The following is a 21,111-nucleotide window of genomic DNA, read 5'->3' as shown; positions in this document are numbered from 1 at the left end:
TCTCTCTCTCTGTCTGTCACACAGGTACTCAGAGAGAGGAGTTTACAGCGCTCATCTCAAACCACACTTAAACGTGCAGAAAAACTCATACAAACAGTGAAGCAAGGGCATTCTGTGCAACTAATACTTTATACACTAAAGTACACACTGTCCCATCACCAGATAAGTATGTTTTAGTGCACAAAAGTGCACTAGATAACCCAGATAACATTGGACCTGTATGGCACCTGAAGGAGAACCAAGCATAAAAATTAAAGAGTTAAAGAGAGAAAAACTTCAGATAGAAAGAAACAATACTCCAGTCAAAACTTTTTTTTTAATAACATTTATTCTCAAAACAACAAATCATCACTTGAAATCACGTGTGTGAATAACGGCTTCATTCCAGAGTTATTTCTGTAAAATTAGCTTTTTTTAAAATATATATGAAAGAGTTGTTCGGTGGAAATAGCGAAACACTACGGCTACCGGCACCATAATGACAATCTCGGCCAAACCCCGGCCAGTTTTCACAAAAGAGCTCTTGACCCCGAAGGGCACAGGAAGTGATGTCATGAAGCCCCGTGTACTGCAGGTAGAGTCACATGACGAAGAGGACCATCAACAAACAAGTCCATGAATGAATTTGGCGCGAAAAACAACACAGCAATTTTTTATACGAGTAAATAAGATTGAAAACTTCAAAATCACTAAATCAACAAGTCATTTTTGGCAGGTATTCAAGAATAAAATGAAATGAAGGCATCAATATGATTCACATTCCAGCTTTGCACAAACACACATGACTATAGAGAGGCGAACATACCACACAAATACACACACCTCCAGAAAAAAACACACAGCAGGTCAGTTGTGTGTGTGCATATGTCTGTAGATAAAGAAATGTTTGTTCACAGGATATATTGACTAACGACAGCGCCTCTAGAAAAACTGATGAAAATAATGATGGGTAAAACTCTCCAGTAAAAGGAGCACAGTAATCCATCCGCCTCTTTATCAAAGTACCTGTTTAAAAATCTATAAAACTAAATCATTCTGATCTTAAATATACATAAACGCTGAATCAGAAATCTGAAATCCATTATTTGAAATTACCAAAATATTTCCTCAAATGTACATTGAAAGGCTTCTGAAATGCTGTTTGTCTAATGAAAATAAATAAAAAAAAGTGAATCAAAAATAAATTACAGTACAGCTCGACCCTTTCATTTAGTTCCTTTCGAAGGTCGTTTTTTTCCGGCATTCGCAGCAACTGCGTCCTCGAAATCAACATGGCCACACCCACATCTCCCAAACCACGCCCACATACCTCAGCCAGCCAATCATCAACTCGACATGCTTGTCCTTCAATCATGCATCACATTCTATTGCGTTCCGTTCCGTTCCGTTTCCACCTCAGTCCATTCTGTCCCGTTCTCGATAGTCTTTGGGTGCATCAGTTTTTCAAAAGCTTTCAAACTCACAAAATCAGCTACAAAATTCAAATGAGAATAACTAGTCAAACTAGCAGGTCTGCAACATTAAATCTGCATCACAAAAACAAAAAAGAAGAGTAAAAAACATAAAAAAACAAAACAAAACATGTTCCTTCTCAAGCAATCCACAGGAAGCCACGTCCCGGCCAAACTCTCTCGGATTGGCTGAGCATGGGTTCAGAGGTCATTGTCTTTGTGGTGATGTCAGCAGAAAGTGTCTGCATGGTGACGCCACACCTGAAAAAAATATCAAATAAAATATTCAAAGTGAACAAAGCAGCCGACCTATAGATGTCCTATACTGTGTGATACTCACGTGACATTGCTTGCTTCATATTTGGCTTAACCTGAGAAAAAAAATAACTTGTCATTTTAAAATCAAAGACTTATAATACTGTAAAGCCTAACATATGAATTAACAGTCTGAAATTTTTTTTTTTTTAATGCAAACAGTTTATTAAACCTTTAGACTCAATATTAAACTCAATATTTGGTACATTAGTGTACCGTAGCAGACTACTTGCATAAAATGTAAGTATTTTTTAACATGATTTAAAATAAAAATGAGGTATGATAATCAAGTAAACAACCCAAGTTGCTTCAGTCCAGTAAGTGTTCATCTTCAAATTTTACTAACAATATAAAAGTTATTCTTACGCTTACTTTATACATGTCTTTTGGCTTAGAAATCTTTACTGATTTTTATAAAGGATAAATCAGATGACAGAATATTTCTCAGCAGTTTTGATCATTTGGAGGCCTTAGAAATGTGCATATCAAATATGATGCCGTAGGCTTTACAGGGTTAATAAAGAAATATCTAGTGCGAGCGCTAACATATGGACTGTAATATTCAGATGCACTGGTAATTTGACAAAGAAGCTGTCTGGAGGTCTCTAGTGATCCATTAATTCTCTTATCTGGAATTAGTAAAGCTCAGAACAGTAACTAATTGAGAAGATAATCTATCAGCTTGTTCCCTCAACCCCTGTTTAACCTACATAGTGTTTTTAATTAAATAGACCCACTGCACGTTTTACAAAGTGTAGAACAATTGTGCATATAAAACAGCTGGCGTTTGTGTCCCTCATTATTGTATGAATAGATAATGGCTTTAAAAATAAATATCTGATGCGAGCCTCAACAAAAATAGTTGCTTTTGATTTTATCCTAATCTTTACTTTTCTCTTTATGTTTCCAACTGTACTTGGTGCAAATAATATGCATAACCACTACCGTGTTTAAAAAAAAAGAAAAAATTAATACTTTTATTTAGAAATTTTATAAAAAGTGAGAGTAAAGGCACATTAATTTACTTAAAAGTGGCAGTAAAGCGGCATTTATAATGTTACAAATAAAATAAATGTTCTATTTTCTATTTATCAAAGAATCCTGACATTTTTTATTACGGTTTCAACAAAAATATTATGCAGCACCACTGTTTTCAACATTGATAAAAAAACAAAAAAAAGCATATTATAGTGATTTCTGAAGGATCATGTGACATTTCGTATATAGTTTTGGCACAGTAAACAATTGTTTATTGATTATATCAAGGTTAAATTCTCTTTCTAATACTCACTGTGATGTTACAGCTAAATCACTTTTGAGAGAATTATATCCCAGCATTTATTATTATTTATTAATTTAGCTTGGGACATTCCAATTCAAGTTAACTATTCTGTGGTCTAGAAACAAGATATTGTAAATGAGTGTGTGTGTGTGTGTGTGTGTGTGTGTGTGTGTGTGTGTGTGTGTGTGTGTGTGTGTGTGTGTGTGTGTGTGTGTGTGTGTGTATGATCAAAAATCATTGGGACTTTTTACCAGAGGCATGTTTTAAGTGCACTACCACAATTTTGGTCAAACCGTTGCTTAAAGCCTAATTTAACGGATGGTGTCTGAAACTAGCAAAGAAAGGCGATCAGAAGCAGACCAATAAAACATGATCGGTGGAGCTGGATGGAGAGATGAATGAATACTATGAAGAAAGCTCTATAATGAAGGTGTTTCCCAGTACGGGTTCTGCTCATAAAGATTCAGTGTATAGGACCCCTCTGACCCTACAGGAAATAGTTTAAAAAAACATCCAGCACCCCCCTCACACACTCGTAAACAGCCCCCTCATTAATACTAACGAGTAGTTAAGGACTAACGAGCCCCCTCAGACAGAACAGACACACGCCAGACACACACAAACCCCGTCCTGTAAAACATTATGAGCTTTTGTTGTGTGCAAGGAGGATAAATCTCATGAAATCACTGATGTTCATGTAGCAAGAGCAACTGAAAGGGCCACGGATGTCAGGATTCAGCCGCACAGATGCATTCTGGGTAATGCAGTTCTGATGTGAAGGGAAATACCTCTGTCTTTGCCATTCTGCAGTCTCTCCTCCTCCTCTCCTCCATCCTCTACTAAAGACAACAGAAGATAATAAATATATATACAGTAAATATTTACACACATCTGTCTGTCTGTCTTTATAAATAATGAAAACTTTAAAAAGTAAAACTTAAATTAAATTGAGAAATCTCCCCTTGGCAACACACTGAAATAAAATAAGCTTAAATTGAAGTACTAAAATTACTAAAACTGAAACAAAAACACGTTAATGCTATATATATATATATATATATATATATATATATATATATATATATATATATATATAAAATTATTAATTAAATACAATTATTTTTAAATAATGTAATAAAAAAAATGACAAAAGCACCTAAATATAACTAAAACATAAATTAAATTATTCAAACATTATCAAACATTCCCATGTGCAAAACAAACAAGCTTTCTTTCAATTACTTTCCAGCGGTTCTTGCTAGATAATTATGAACATAATCAAACTGAAAATGACCAGGTAACCAGGTAACATGAAATTTTCACACTATTTCTTTGTCATAGCTGTGAGAACACAAACTACCCACAATACAACACAACTAGTGCTTAAACAGATCGTAGGACCAGTCCCAACGGTTGAGGTCTCTAGTGACTAATAATTCATGGATTAATTGCATGGATTAGACTGAAAGTTTATCATTTGCACGTTTTGTCTTGCAAATGTAAACATTCAATTTAAACCTTTAAACCATTTCTAGCACAAGAGGAGGCGAAAGAGAACTCAATTCGGTCCTCGCGCGTTTCCTTCCAAATGTTGTGATCCGCTGAACCACTAAACACGACAGATGAGGATTATCTGCATGCGCTCTCGTACCCGAGTTGAGCTCTTTGACCAGTGAAGACATGGTGTTTGTGATGGAGTCTGCCGCCACCAGGAGATCATTTCGTAGGTTTCTGCGAGGTCCTGTGGATTTTAAACACAAAAAATGATGATGTGAAAAAAGTTCTGATTTGATGTCAATGCAGAGTTTAGGTTAAAAAACTTGCTAAAAGCATTGAATATTTACACCATGCAACAGATACTGAACCGACATCTTTTCAAGTAATTTGCCTATCCACAACAATAACAGCCAATCAGAACATATTTTGGACTAATGAGATGTCACAGTGGGCGGGTCGACCCAGTTCAGTCCAGGAGAAATCTGATTCATGTCACTAACAAAAAGTTCTGTCGCTCATAAGAAATGGAAAAAAACCCAGAATAGTCTCTGTGTTAGTAGTGGTAAATTAAGAAGTTACCCTGAGCAAATGCTTCCTGAACGTCTCCACCCACTCCAGCTAAAGAGTCCTGGGGCCCGTGGGTGGGGGTGTGGCCTGTGGGGGCGGAGCCTGATGAAGGCGAGCGAATGGGCATTGGCATAGAACGAGGAGAGGCGTGGCTTGGGGAGGAACCAGAAGCTTGAGCCTGAGAAAGAGATGAATACTACTTATTGAACATGATACACACCTGCTAAATGTTTCTGTGCTAAAAACCACTGATTGATCAAACTGCACATAAAAGTCTATACAAGTAAACGCCTATTCACATCAAAACTAAAGCCAAACTCATCAAATAAGTCAAAATACAGATTTATGGAAAACATCATTCTTAAAATATGTGCTACACACTCCTGATAACACATGAAAAGACAGTTTTGTGAGAGCTTACAACAGACAGTGGAAGTTAAACATCAGGAAAAAAAGAAAAAGAGAAGTCTAAATGAAAATAAAAGAAAAACAAATGGAAAAGAACTATCACATGAACAAGCAAGAGACACACAAGTACATCACACACACACACACACACACACACACACACACACGCACACACACACACACACGCACACACGCACACACGCACACACACACACAAAAGGGCAGTGCAGGTTCAATTCCCCATATTTATGTCTTAATATACTGGATCAAATATTTAAAGATGGAAATTAGTTATAATTTTCAGTTTTTGTAATATTACAAATGAGTGAGCATCAGAGTTATTTTAGTGTTATTTATATACTATATAGTATAATTTCATATTTTGAATTAGTAATTTTGTAAAAAATTATCAAAATGTTGCAATTGAGTGATCAGTTTATACTGTAGGTTTCCTATTTTAGTTTTTTGTTTGTAAAATTCATTTCAGTCCCTTAATAATGACATCATCCACGCTTTAACACTGAAACATGCATTTTCTGTAAAGCTGCTTTGGAACGATATGTATTGTGAATGTATACAAATAAACTGAATAGGTGGGAAAACATCAGCACAACATCAGTAAGTCTAGAGCTGTTCAGTGCTGATGTCCATTTGTAGACCAGCCCAGAATTTCCTGAGCATTTTTATCATAGCAAATTTTTGATTAATAGGTCAAATATGGTCTGTGATTATTATATTACTTGAAGAGACTTGCACGTTTGGTTTATTCAACATGAACTACACCCGGTCAGACCTCAAAACAGCAGTATGTGATTAATGGTGTAGAACAACATGTGTTAACAGACCTTATTTCACTCATAAATCAATAACTGCTATTCTTAGCGAAAAAACTAAACGGCTCTATTTATCTACATATTTATTTGTGTCTTGTAGTGTGACTTTTTGCTGTTTTTGAAATCACACAGTAATTTCTCTCTCATGCATAGTAAAACACACACTCACAGCTTGTCTCTGCTCCTCATCCTGCGAGAACAGAACAGAGACGGAGGAAAAGAACAGAGGGAGTGAAAAACAGAAGAGAGAAAAAGATGACGAAAACAACTATCAACTCTAATCTGTAAAGAGAAGAAATGAAAAAGTGGGAAACTAGATCAAGTGTGTGAGAAAAGAACGACGCTCAGATGCTGAACGCTAAAGAGAGTGATGCCCTCCAGTGGCGGAAATATTACACTTCACTCCAGAATCAAGTTTTTTTCCATGTGTTCTCTTGGCCTGTGTGTGTGGCGGTACCTTCAGTAGTTTCATGAGTCCTTCTAGCTGCACCATGAGCTCTCTCCTGCTCTCCTGTAGAGATGACATCCTCTGCTCCAGCTCATCCTTCCTCTGCCTAACACACACACACACACACCGACAGACCTTAGACCAGGGGTCGCCAACCTTCTTGCAATGAAGTGCCATTTTTAGGTTTCGTAGTTAATCACTGTGCCATTGTACACTACACTTTTAGTTCAGTTCTCTTGGTTCTTTTGGTCCGGACCAAAACAAGAAAATGATACATTTAGTCCTGGTTCTTTAAGAGTGTGTTCACACTTGGCATATTTGTTTAGATTAAATCGAACTCCGGTGCGATTGCTCTGTTAGTGCGGTTCATTTGAATAAGTGTGAACGCTGCCATCTGAACACTGGTGCAACAAACAAGCGGATCGAGACGCTGAAAAGATGGGACTCGATCCGCTTCCAAACGAACTCTGGTGCGGTTCCAATGAAATATTAGACGACTAACTTATAAGCGTAGTCAAAGCAGTTTATGCAACCGGCCACTGGAATAGTACTTAAGCATTCTGTCCTTTTTGTGTCACATCTTGTGATATCATGTCTTGTTTTTGGTTCGTTTAGATGTATTTGGTCCACGTTGCATTCATATTTCAGTCGAACCGCACCAGAGTTCGTTTGGGTCTCGGTCCGCTTGTTTGGTGCACCAGCGGTCGGATGGCAGTGTTCACACTTATTGAAATAAACCGCAGTAACAGAGCAATCGCATCCGAGTCAGTTTTAATCGAACCAAACCTGACAAGTGTGAACACACTCCTTAATAAAATGCTTTGGTTTTGATCACGTGTCAGCGGCGATTACCCCTATTGTTCATTGTTAGTTGGTGTTAACCAATGTATTTATCTAATGTTAACAAATGAAACCTTACGTAAAGTGTTACCATACCATATTTTTGGTTCTGTAAGCTGTTGTGATCATTACAGCCAAAATAATCTCTTTTATTTTTTTAACTTTTTAAAAATTTAGCACAGACTGTCACCTTAGCTGTCTGAGTTCGGCCAGCAGTGTCGGGTTCTGTTGGACTCTCTCTGGCGTCGGCTGACATGCCTGTTCGTGCTCCGCTCGCAAACGCTGGATCTCCTGCAAAATCTCCCTGAAATCACACACACACACAGTATTATCATTTACACACTCACTCAGATTGAAATCCAAAACCACCGGATTTAACTCGATATGAAAACATCTCCATATGAAGGTGTGCGCACCTGTTCTTGTTCTCCAGTTGCATGATGAGTTCCCTCTGCTGTTTGTTGGTGTCATAGCCGAAGTCTGAAGGTCTCTGTGATTCACAAGAGCAGCAGGAATAAAGACAGTTTAACTGTGTGGACCTGCTAAGCTATAGTATGGAGATAAAACGGTCCCCAAAAGTGAGCTAAATCTGACTGAACCTTTAATTAGGTGTATACTTAAGGTAAAAATGCTTTGTTTTTTGAAGGCAAGAAAGCATCTTGTATGTCAAGTCAAGACATTTATTTTATAGCGTTTTATTTACTATAGAAATAGTTTCAAAGCAGATTTACAATAATGAACAGGAAGGTAACAATAAATTGTGCAAACATTATGAGACGAGTTTAATTCAGCTATAAGCAGCAGTAATGAAGAAAAAACGTTTATTTTTTCAGCTTAATTTTGATTCAGTTCAGTTCAACAACAGTGTTGATGTTGCAAACTACTTCAGTTTTGAAAGAAAAAATTGTCATCCGATAGGGTCAGTGCAATTAAATCAGTAATATTGCTGGATATTAAGTATGTCTGTAGTGAGCATAATTTGAAAATGTGTGTGTAACTCACTGCTGTGTGTCCAGGGTCCGTTGACAGACGAGATGCATAACGTGCAATGAGTTTGTGCTCTTCATCCGTTCGGCTAGGACTGTCTAATGCACTACACACACACAAAGAAAATATTATTACAAGACCTTAAATAACCTCAGCTGATACACACACACACACACACACTCACCGTGGACTGCTCTGGAGTTTGTTCACATATGCTGCGATCAGTGCATGTTCCTCGTTCATTCGCTGAGCTGCAGCTAGAGTCGGCAGTCTACACACACACACACACACACACACACACACACACACGTTTCATACTATAGTGAGGACATTGCATAGACTTCCATTGATTTTATATCAGGTTACTGATATTTTCTATGGCTACCCCTAAACAAAACCCTCACAAAAAAAACATTGTGCAAAACACTACATTTAAATAAAAACATATTTTGGCCGATTTATAAGCCTTGGGCGGACCAGTGAAATGTCATCACTAGTCGGTTGTCATAATATTTCACTATATAAGTGAGGACATTTGGCCCTAACAAGTATAGCCAAACCTGTACACACACACTCATACACACACACTCACATACATACACACTCACATGGATGGTAAAAAATATTTATTTCCAGTACATTTGATCAAGTCACTGGCAAATGGCAGTTAGTTTTAGACCCTGGAAAGGCCGATATAAAACTTATGGCCAAAAGCAACTGATAATCGATAAAGTCGATCATTATTTTCATGCTGCCAATAACCAACAGATGGCCAATATTGTATATCTAAATTAGATTTACTTTGTTAAAAAAAGAAAATGAAAACCACCATAAACTGAAATAGTGATTATAGGCATCACAACATGATGTATAGTATATAGATGGATAAATATTCCTTTTGAATTATGAGTCTAGTAGAAATTATTAAGTTGAATGATAAAAACATTTCATAACAGTTCTTTAACTCTCTTTCCAGTTTCATCTGAAAGTTCAAAGGTGAAGAGCAGGTGTGCTTACCTTTTACTGGGGGTGTGGCCTGTAGAAGTGGGCGGGGCTGGTTCATTCATGTTTCCCATTGGACGAGGAGGACTTGAGAGAGAAAAAAATATGGGTATCTATACATAATAAAATAATAGATCATATCTGGATATAATATTTCATTTAGATATTAAATATAATTTTCCTATTTTATAATAATATTAGATTATATCTAAAACAGTTTTAACAACTTTTTTTTTAATCATTCTTGCAGCTTTCATAGTTTTGCATTCATTGAGAGACAGAGAATATTTGTTCTTTTAAAACTAATTTATCACACTGTAGTGAACTACAAAACATCTAAAAGGTGACAAAAAATGCAATTTGAGAGAAACATGAATGAAAACACCTAGACTTAATTTCCATTATAACCTAGAATCTGATTGATGTTGACAAAGGTTCATGGACATGATATGTCAACTTGAAAACAATACACACTATTTATCTCTCTCACACACACACTCAAACGCATGCATTCAGAATAAATCAAACATTTCACTGTTCAACTGACCCAAAGATACACTGGTCAGTCATGCAAAAATAAGAGCCTGAAACAACACAGACTGAACAGAGAGAGAAACAGAGCGAGATCCTGAGGAAAAACAGGCGGATTGAGAGAAAGACAAAAGACACCTGAGTGAAGACTGAATTACAACTGACCTCACGCCTGAAAGCAGATAATAAAAGCAAACTCCTTCTCTGTCTCTCTCTATGCTCTGTCGAGTGATCGTGTCTGACCCTCATCAGTGTGTCCACAGAGACAATGTGATCATGTGATGTCAGGAACCAATGGAAACATTCCCAACACTTCCAAAATGGCCCCAGAAAGAGGATTGTGTGTGTGTGTGTGTCTTACACTATATTGGACAGGTCGAGGGGTTTCTCGGGGTATTCTGGGTAGACGGGGTGGGACGGCTCTCTACTCGGCACACAGCCCAAAGATTTACTGATGGCACGGCCCAACTTCTTAGCTGGAGATTTCTGGAACAAACACACACACAAATAATAAGAGATCAAAACTGAAACTCTCCAAAAGATGTAAAGAGTTTCCACTTGTATCTATCCACTGTGTATCTTGACTGTTTTTAATGAAATAACAGAATACATTTGCATATTAAAACCTGTGCATTTAATATAGAAATTTTCATGAATTTCAATGCCTGTGGGAAGCCTGGACAATGGGAAAAGTCATTAAAACATCAATAGAGTCTTTATTTAATTAAGTAACAGATGTAACTCACATATACACTACCGTTCAAAAGTTTGGGTTAATAATTTTTTTTTAAAAACTTTTATTCAGCAATAATGCATTAACTGATCGAACAGTAAAGACATTTAATATGTTACAAAATATTTCGATTTCAAATAAATGATGTTCTTTTGAACTTTCTATTCATCAAAGAATCCTGAAATAAATAAATAAATCAGTTTCCACAAACATATTTATGGTGAAAATTCAGGTTTGACATCACAGGAATAAATTATGTTTTAAAATATATTCAAATAGAAAACTGTTATTTGAAACTGTAATAATATTTCACAATATTACAGTTTTTACTGCATTTTTTAATCAAATAACTGCACATTTTATCACATATTTGCACAAATGTAAATGCATTTACAAAATTACGAACAAAAGAGACTTTGTTTAAAAATCATACCGTCCCCAAACTTTTGAATGGTAGTGTAGAAATGTACATTTGCTATAGAAATGTATCACTTTTAAGATTTCATTCTTTTTTCAGAGGGGGGAGAAAAACAACAACCTATTTATCCACCTTTTTCCTAAGGACTGCTTTATAAATTATAGGAGACACTTACGGTCAGGGGAAGATCCACTCAAAAAGACTGAAACAAATATTTCAAATCATAAGGTTGTGCTACAAATAATCCTCACCCGTCAGTTTAACTGAATGAGCTGTAAAATTCCCTTCATGCTCTATTTTCAGACACCAGGAGAATAACGCAACGCTTGGTATTTTAATGTGACGTGGTACAACCAGAATATCTATCGCTGCATTCTTTTCATCCTGATTATTTTCTTTTTTCCTTTGTATTCTGCTGTAACAGTATGAAAAAAGAAAACATATACTGCGCATTTGTGGTAGTTTGCAATATAACCCATGAATAATTAACTGGAATGCACTAAGAACCTCTTGTTTATCTCCCCAAATCCTCACGTCTCTTTCCAGGTTTGTTTTCACACGGATGCTTTAATACTCTCTCTTTTTTTTTTTTACTTCTAATCCCTATTATCAGACGGAATTATATTAATATATTAAATGACGGAAATCCCTTTAAAAATATTACCACTCAATGTTCCAGTTAATGAACATATTTGATCAAGACAACAAACGTATGTTACATACATTATCGCAGTGATATTTGACAATGTTGCTGTGGAAATATATAATGCTCTAGGGGTCATTTATGATCTGTTGTCAAATTTGCTAATGCTTTTACACTTTTGAATGTCCTTTTGATGTTCAATGGTTGAAGAGTGTGTAGAATAATTTCATCTGAGCAAACCTTTAGCTGATTCTTCACAGTTTAACGGAAGTAACACCCGTAATTTGCACAAAGCACAATGGGGCGTATGAAAAAGGTGTCTCATTTCTTGATATTTCAAGGTTCCCCATGGAAAGGGACACACTAAATTATGATCCTGAGTAACCTTGAGTAGCATTGTAAGTGGAAATTTTTTTTAATTATTAAAAAAATTTAAGGGGTGGTTGATTATGATTTCACTTTTCTAACTTTAGTCAGTGTGTAATGTTGCTGTTTGAGCATAAACAACATCTGCAAAGTTACAACGCTCAAAGTTCAAAGCGAAAGGAGATATTTGCTTTTAAAGAAATAGTTTTTAAGGACTACAACAAACAGCTGGTAGGAACTACACACTATTCCTCCCGGGTTAGTGACATCACCAACCCTAGAATTTACATAAACCCCGCCCCTGGAACACGATTTATAGATGATCAAGATGGAATGTTAATCAATGACTAGAAGATAACTACACATAAGCTACATAACATCATCAACTAACCATTCAGAAACGTCCTGTTGCTTCTACATGTTGTCACTTCTTCTTGAGTCTCCCCATCATTGTCTGACTCCGTTTTGAACAAAAAAGGCTAAAAGTCTTAGAAATTTTCAGTGCATGTGTGTGTGAGGTAATGGGCTTTATGCACAGCTGCACTACTTCCTGAACTTTAGCCAGCTCCTTTGTTTCCTGTCTGCCATTATTGGACAAACTGATTAATCCAGGTGTGTCAGATTATTGTTGTTGGTCAGGCACACCCGGATTAATCAGTTTGTCCAATAATGTCAGACAGGAAACAAAGGAGCTGGCTAAAGTTCAGGAAGTAGTGCAGCTGTGCATAAAGTCCATTGAAGCTGCTAAGAATGAGCGGTTGAAGCTTCGCCCACTGTGCCGGGAGCAGCAGCTCATTTGCATTTAAAGTAACAGACACAAAAACTGTGCGATTTTGCTCACCCTTAAAAAGTGACAATTTTAACATGATATATAAAAATATCTGCGGGGTATTTTGAGCTAAAACTTCACACACACACACTCTGGGGACATCAGAGACTTATTTTGCATCTTGTGAAAGGGGCATTACACCACCCTTTTAAGGAACAAGACATGACAGATGCAGCTGATCCTCACCCAGGACGAATGCTCCTTCATCTCGTGCTGGTTATTGTGGTTTCCGCTCGCATGACCTCGCCAGAAACAGTTCTGACACAGCTGATAGTTGAAACACTGTTGACAGCGATACCGGAATCCCATCATGCTTTCCGACCGACAGTAAGAACATGCCACCGGATGATAGACTGAGAAAGAGAGAGAGAGATTCAATGTGCAGGAGCATATTAATATTAAACATACAAAATGAATGTTCATCATGACGTTAGTGATAAGGCAAAATTCTATCTTTGTCACGGCAATATAAATAAGCTTGAGTAATATGAATAAATTAGCATATAATATTCCAAGCGAGTGTTACCGTTCTCCACGTTTGCCAGCCGATGCAACAGAGGAAGCCAAAAGAGACACTGAGGAAGAGGATCTGACATCAGAGTATCCAGAAACATGTTCAGCATCACCTTCTTCTGTTAAACACACACACACACACACACTAAATATCCGCATCACAGAACTTGCCAACATTTACACATTTCTGCATTTTCTGACTGTCCTGTGCAAAAGCTGCTGTGGGTCTGCTAACCAACACAAGTCAAAAGAGTTCACTCACATGTCTCTAGATATGGCTTTGATTCATCTGTCAATTTAAAAAAAAATTCACCTGTTTTATTGTAGAATAGGTTATGGCTGGGCATTTATTAGAATTTATTTACTATATAACCGTTGATGGAATTTTTAAAATTCCTGTTTTACAATGATGCTCTCGCTTTGTCTTGTTAGCTGACTGTATTTATTTTGATCTAATTTACTTTCAATTATTATTATATTATTTATTTATAGGTATACACCCTACCTTTAAAAGTTTGGGATCTGTAAGTTTTTTTTTATACTTTTGAAAGTCTCTTCTGCTCACCAAGACTGCATTTATTTGATCAAAAATACAGAAAATTCTGAAATATTATTACAATTTTAAATAACAGATATATTTTAAAATGTAATTTATTCCTGTGATGCAAAGCTGAATTTTCAGCATCATTACTCCAGTCTTCAGTGTCACATGATCCTTCAGAAATCATTCTAATATTATGATTGTTTTTTAATCAATATTGAAAACAGTTTTGCTGCTTCATATTATTGTGGAAACCATAAAACATTTCACAGAATTCTATGATAATATAAAGTTCAAAAGAAACAACATTATTTGAAATAGAAATATTTTGTTACATTATAAAAGTATTTACTGTCACTTTTGCTCAAGTTAATGCATCCTGAATAATAAAAATAATTTATTTATTTAAAATCAATTTGAACATTAGTGTACATATGTTTTTTATTTACATAACACATTTTTTACAGTAGATCAATAAAATCCACTATTAAGTTAAATAAATCCATGATGTTTCCAGATCATGATCAATCATGATCTCAATATTGACCAAAATAATTTTGATTATGATTTATGCCATAATCAAGAATCCCACACCAAGCTAAAACTGCACGTTTGATCGCTTCATCACGCTGCATGATTTGAAGTATTATTCAAATCATGAACTAATCATGCACTAACTCTAACTATCAGCAATAATACTGATGCTTTGCAAACAACGCTAACAAGACAAAAAGAAGAACCGTGTGTAAAATTGTTACTTGTTGAGGAAAACAGGATCTGGCGAAGTGATCCTTGTAGCCGAACGATGGCCCCTCATACACGGCATTGGGCAGCTTCAGCGCCTCCTGGAGGAAGTGGTCGAACTTGGGCATCACCATCGCACCGTGAGAATCTGATATCTGAGAGAAAATATCTAACACACACAAACACACTCGTTATTTTTGTCACAGAACGTTCAAGAGTATTGTCATGCAAGGCACAAAAAATCTTAAATGACTCAGAACACCCACTTTACATGTATTTTATCCTTCTGCCTTCTGGCCGTAGGTATAGGTTACCGATGTGTAGAAAGGCCAAGTTTAGTAAGAGTTTTGTTCCTGTATCTACACGAGCTCTAAATACATAGGAAATTGGCCGTTGATACGTCAGGTATGCTCTCTTGTTTTTTGTATTTATTTATTTTTGTATATGTTTATATAGTCATGTTCTTAATATGCTATGTGTGTTTGTATTATGTACGCATCTATGATGGAAACAAATTTCCTCTCGAGGACAAATACAAATCTATCTATCCATTAATCATATCTCTGTCCACTAGTGGGCAGCACTGCTGAAATCTCACAGCTAAGCCACAATTACCCAAAAGCTATATTTCCATCCAAAGTTTCTAATTTAAAGGGATGGTTCAGAGTACTTTCAACCTAGGGTCCTTTGCACCATGACCTCGAGCCAAACACCCGTCAGAAGCTTTTTTTCCCTCGGTCGAACATTATTAAATTTAGAGCTTATTTAGAGATATCAGCCGAATGCGCTAATGGATCCAAGTTTGTATCTCGTAAATTACCCCACTAATAATGCCGGAATGATACCAAACTTCTACAGTAGGACAAATAGGTTCTGTACTCAGTTCCAGGAATGCACTAATATTTTGTTGGTAGTACCAGTTTGCAACATATATTATTTAACAATAAGTTGTCAATACTTCGGAAAAAAGTATAAAAAAATGTGCATATACCAAAAAAATTTTTTTAGCAACCCCGGGTGATCGCGCAAGCTTTTACGGGCTTTTCCCAAATCACGGAAGTGACCTCGACGTCCTGGTTAGCGGTAGCATAAGCCATCAGGCAAGTGTTATTTAAATAAACTCCTGATGTACTTACAAACTTTCCAATGCCTCGTTTTATGAGTACAGAACCTATTTGTCCTACTGTAGAAGTTTGGTATCATTCCGGCATTATTATTGGGGTAATTTACGAGATACAAACTTGGATCCATTAGCGTCTGCACTAAGCCATTCGGCTGATATCTCTAAATAAGCTCTAAATTTAATAATGTTCGACCGAGGGAAAAAATCTTCTGGGTGGGGTGTTTGGCTCGAGGTCATGGTGCAAAGGACCCTAGGTTGAAATTACTCCGAACCGTCCCTTTAACTTGCGCGCAAAATTCAAATATTGCATAAAACATTTGCAAATAAAGCATTGCTTCAATCCCATGCGTTCACTTCCTGGAAAATTGGCGCAAAATATCCGTGATAAAAATGAAAGTCGCTGCATTCGGGGAATCCACTGTGGCTACATTGAAAATGCCTCGCGTCTCAGAGTGCGCAGACAAAAAAAAAAAAAATCTACGCAGTCATGTTATCTTGCGTTCGGATGGAAACCGCAATCGTGTGAAAAGGTTGTGGGAGGTCATTATACTAGGGCTGCCCCTGACTAAAGACTTTCCAAGTCGACCATTAGTCATTTCTTTAAGCGATTAGCTGATTAGTCAGCTTTTTCCCCTCCAATCTCAGACTTCACATATTATTACGAGGAAGGAACGTGAGTTTGTCCATGTTGTTGGGAAGAAGTGAGCTCCTGGTCTTGCTCACAATGAAGTGTGCCTTTGAGAAGATGCACTCCAGTGGCATAGACGTGGAAGACGTGTCGTGCAGTAAGCGTGATTCTGCAGCAAATATGCGCCTAGTATTAGCGCACATTTATCTAGGTTAATGTTAGAGCGAGCGGCCATGTAAAGTGGCTTTTTTTAGGCTTCTACTTGCATGTTTTAAATAAGTCATGTTTGAGGTCACACATCACCTTTTAGTGGTGTCATTTACTCTCGTAATGTTACCACACTTAACCAGACATGTTACTGCATGGATCTGTCACTGCACAACTTTTTCCAATTCCTGTGGCGTTTTTTCTGTGACTAACTCAACCAAGCCTCTTTTTCTCAAATAACGTTTTTATGAGGCAGCCTTACATTACACCCAAACCATTTTGATGACAGACTTTAGCTCAGGCATTTCAGAATGACCAAACCAACATCTGAGATGCTGTGCGATTGAATGGCTCATCTTGTAATAGTCCAGTTATCCAATCACATCCTCTATTGAAGCAAAGTTATGTGAGATTTTTGTTGCGCATCAAGGGATTTATTCAGTAAGTGTGTTTCCATCGTAGTTTATGCACGTCTAATCAAAAAAATTACCACCTCAATTGACCCTTCGCAGGGAGCTTGATTGACAGGTGATCTGACCAATCATACTTCGCTGTCCGCCATTTTGTCCGACAAAGCAGTCAGGAGAGTTAGTAGATTAACATGGGAGGATTTGAACTTGAGAAGCGGAGTGTACTGACGCCTTTCCACGGTTAAAACAACATTCCTCCTGATGTTCATTCATGTTTATTTGATGCTATAAATGAACTAGAAGGAAGAGATGATCGGTTCACGAGCAGCTTTAACTGAGGCTCTACAGCGATCTGTCAGACACATTAAAGAGCCACAAAACGGTATTTATTGTTTAAATTTCTTTTAAAAAATTACCAAATTTGAAATGTGAGACTTTGTTTAATATGTTTAATATCAAAAGCAACCTGGTCTGTGTCTGTCAGTGTGTTGTCAGTGTCCTCTCTGCTCTGCAATGCATTTTTCACTGCGTGAGAACATGGTGTGGCGTGAGAGCGGCGTAGCTTGTCGGACATAGCGACAGTAACTAAGGGGGGCGGGTCTTTGCGAACGGTCAATTGAGTATTTTCATGCACATTTTTAGAATTTATTCACATTTTATGCAAAATCCCCAAATTTGCATAAAAATAGGTAGACGGACATAGTTATTGATGCATGAACTTACAGCGAAGTTTATCAACCAGTTTCCCTCCACACAGCGCCGAGAGCATCACTTTGACGGAAAACACTGTTAGCCTTCCCTGAGCATCACTGCAAAACAAACAGTTACACCGTCACAAAAACTTCCACAAACACAACACAAGACCTGAACACACACACACACACACTCACCTGTCGTGTGCCGCCACTATGAAGTTGAGCAGCAGGCTGGAGTTGTGCTGGACGTTGATCTGGTGTGTGGTGGGCAGCCGCTTGTTGAGCTGCTGGTAGATGCAGGAGATGATGGTCTCCAGCCGAGCCACACTGATCTCAGTGCAGACGTCCAGCGTGTTCAGACCGTTATCACGAAACGCCTCGATCATGTTCCACACGTCCACCAGATGCACTGAGAGAGAAAATGCATGAAATATAGGGAATTATGTCAGGGAAAAACCTTACTATGTCAGTCCAGATTACTCTAAATATCAAGTGGCATGAAAAACTCAAAATTGAAAATTTTGAGTTTTCAATTTGAAATTGTGAATATTGAAAATTTGAAATTGTTTAAATTTGAAATTGTGAAGGCTGCATTTATTTGCTTAAAAATACAGTAAAAAACTTAATATTGTGAAATATTATTACTATTTAAAATAAACGTTTTCTATTTGAATATACTTTCAAATGTAATTTATTCCTGTGATCAAAGCTGAATTTTCAGCATCATTACTCACATGATTCTTCAGAAATTACTTTAATATGATGATTTGCTGCTCAAGAAACATTTCTGATTATTATCAATGTCGTTCACAGTCGTTCTGCACAATATTTTTGTGGAAATCTTGACACCTCTTATTCAGGATTTTTTTATGAATTCCTTGTAACATTATAAGTGTCTTTACTGACATTTTCTTTCAATTTAATTAATGAATCTTACTGACCCCACATTTTTGAACAGTTGTGTATTTCTAGCTTATCTTGTTACATGTTTCATACTTTTCACACTAAGCAGAGTTTTTGTTCATGCTGAGCTTATTTTTGAACTTGCAGTCAACAATGAAAATGTTGCATTATTAGTCAGTAGTGTTTTAAAGTGCAATACTCACAGTTGCATTTCTTCTGAATGAATCTGAGCTTGCAGGCGGTGCGGTACGTGGACAGCCGGATGGTGTCATAATCTTGTGTCTCTGAAGAATCAAAGTCACACATCAGTCACTTCATATTCAAATTCACCAGAGTACGAACACTTGCAGTGAGGTCAAAGGTCACGAGGTGGGAGGAACTCACTCATGTCTGTGAAGAGCTGCTTCCTATCGGCCATGACATTCCCCTTCCTTCCCGCCTCCTCTATCATCCTAGAGACACACAGAGAAATGAAATATAGACGGGCGATTATTCGATTATTTCACACACTTTAAAATATCGGTCACATCACGGCCCTGATCAAACTTTAAGTGGATTTTTGCACATGTAAGCGTAAAATGAAAAAAAGGGTCTGCACTCTTTAACAGGAGATAAAGATAACAAACGTTTCGGCTCTTTGCCTTCGTCGTGCAAAATGGTTATGAAGTTATGTTTTTGTCGTCTTCTTTTTTTCTTGTGTTGTTACTAAAATAAATAAATAAATATTTCTGAATTCTCTCAAATAAAAGAGGTTTGGTAGTGGCACCTAATAATTTATCATCTCAGATCATGATGTAAAAATCTACAAACTTATTACAATTATCTGATCTTAACCAAACTATAAACAAATATAAAATAAAATAAATTAAATATTTCCAAAAATCTTTGGAAAAGGAATATTCACTTATGCATTTTAGTTTTTTCTAAAATGTTAATTGTCATAATAATTATTCTTTGCTATAAAAAAAAACGTATGCACAATTGCACATAAATATGAGATTAATAAAAATATATATATATATATATATATATATACATATATTTTAATATTTATCTGATTTTAACATTTGCACGAATTTAACGTTTATTTTATAAAATTTAATTACTCAAAATAAACTAGGAAAAAAAAAATCGTGCACACACTATACCAACTTGCAAAACTTATCAAAATGTAACGTTTTAGCAACGTTTTTGTCCCATGACCGTCATCAAATGCCTGATGTTTATTGCATTGGGACAGAAGTTTCATTTTTAAGTGAACTATTCCTTTAACAACTGGGAAGAAACTTTTCTTAGGATGAGTTAAACTCTTACCAAGCAAGTAGCAACCACTCAAAACATCCAAAACCCCTCAACAAAGACTTTATTGTGACATTGACTGAAAATCAACTGAATTTCCCAAACAGTTGCATCTTAATAAAGAACAGAACCAAATCTCTCTGACTGAAAAGCACTGAAGCATGTGTACACACACATTCCTGCAGGGATTTGCTGGTCTCCGGTGAGACTTACCCATAATCCCCTGGGACACAGAGGCACAAACACTGATTACTGTCATAAGTCGTAAAACAAAACTCAACTGTCATCCAAACACTTGGTAAGATTTAATTATTTTCTTCATTCACCGTCTTCTTCAACCGAATTACATTGTCGTTTTGTCTTTATTGCCTTAAAAAACTTTTATTTTAACTATTTTAGGTGTTTCTGCACCAACACACACACACACTTGAGTGGGAATTATTTCTCAAACAGTCGAATCCAGCCGTGCAGCACCTCACTGCTAAAACATTCCAGTGTCCTGAACTCACATTAACACTCATCACACAGACACGCTAAAAATCATTAACACACACCAGCTCCAAAAACACACAAACACACTGACTTCAGCTGTGGGACTTGCTTTTGCGTTTTAATGGTTTAATCACAATGATCTTTAATTAAGCAATGATGTATGAAAGACTGTCATATTTCATATACAACGCTACAAAAGTTTGGGATCAGTATAAAAATAAAGGAATTAAAAACGTATAATTTTTTCAGCAAGGATGCATTAAATTGATCAAAAGAGACACTAAAGATCTTTATAATATATATATATATATATATATATATATATATATATATATATATATATATATATATATTTCAAATAAGTGCTGTTCTTTCATCAAAGAATCCTGAATAAAAGTGTCACCGG

General features: G+C 36.5%; 1 protein-coding gene across 8 annotated transcripts in view; it reads right to left on the bottom strand.

Moving 5' to 3' along the window:
* Positions 1–298: 298 nt before the first annotated feature.
* The window catches only part of dtnba (dystrobrevin, beta a), a 28,744-nt gene continuing 7,931 nt past the window's right edge, over positions 299–21,111 (bottom strand). For 2 of the 8 annotated variants that reach the window (XM_079639234.1, XM_079639235.1), the window contains exons 3-22: positions 19,299–19,366; positions 19,118–19,198; positions 18,207–18,420; positions 18,040–18,125; positions 14,963–15,117; positions 13,677–13,782; positions 13,337–13,503; positions 10,523–10,647; positions 9,646–9,717; positions 8,813–8,899; positions 8,644–8,734; positions 8,058–8,131; positions 7,832–7,945; positions 6,811–6,907; positions 6,523–6,543; positions 5,125–5,290; positions 4,700–4,789; positions 3,837–3,884; positions 1,792–1,822; positions 319–1,712 (exon numbers count right to left, since the gene is read on the bottom strand). In XM_079639234.1, coding sequence (XP_079495360.1) covers positions 1,818–1,822; positions 3,837–3,884; positions 4,700–4,789; positions 5,125–5,290; positions 6,523–6,543; positions 6,811–6,907; positions 7,832–7,945; positions 8,058–8,131; positions 8,644–8,734; positions 8,813–8,899; positions 9,646–9,717; positions 10,523–10,647; positions 13,337–13,503; positions 13,677–13,782; positions 14,963–15,117; positions 18,040–18,125; positions 18,207–18,420; positions 19,118–19,198; positions 19,299–19,365 — 1,866 coding nt within the window. In that variant the 5' untranslated portion in view covers position 19,366 and the 3' untranslated portion in view covers positions 319–1,712; positions 1,792–1,817. Of the gene's footprint in view, positions 1,713–1,791; positions 1,823–3,836; positions 3,888–4,699; positions 4,790–5,124; positions 5,291–6,522; positions 6,544–6,810; positions 6,908–7,831; positions 7,946–8,057; positions 8,132–8,643; positions 8,735–8,812; positions 8,900–9,645; positions 9,718–10,522; positions 10,648–13,336; positions 13,504–13,676; positions 13,783–14,962; positions 15,118–18,039; positions 18,126–18,206; positions 18,421–19,113; positions 19,199–19,298; positions 19,367–21,111 lie in introns of all 8 variants that reach the window. The other 6 variants (XM_079639236.1, XM_079639237.1, XM_079639232.1 and 3 more) reach the window with 5 other exon arrangements.

This window comes from Phoxinus phoxinus (assembly GCF_949152265.1).
Source record: "Phoxinus phoxinus genome assembly, chromosome: 16".
NCBI classification, from domain to species: domain Eukaryota; kingdom Metazoa; phylum Chordata; class Actinopteri; order Cypriniformes; family Leuciscidae; genus Phoxinus; species Phoxinus phoxinus.
Note: the sequence above shows the minus strand (reverse complement) of the source record. Positions and strands in the feature narration are given on the sequence as shown.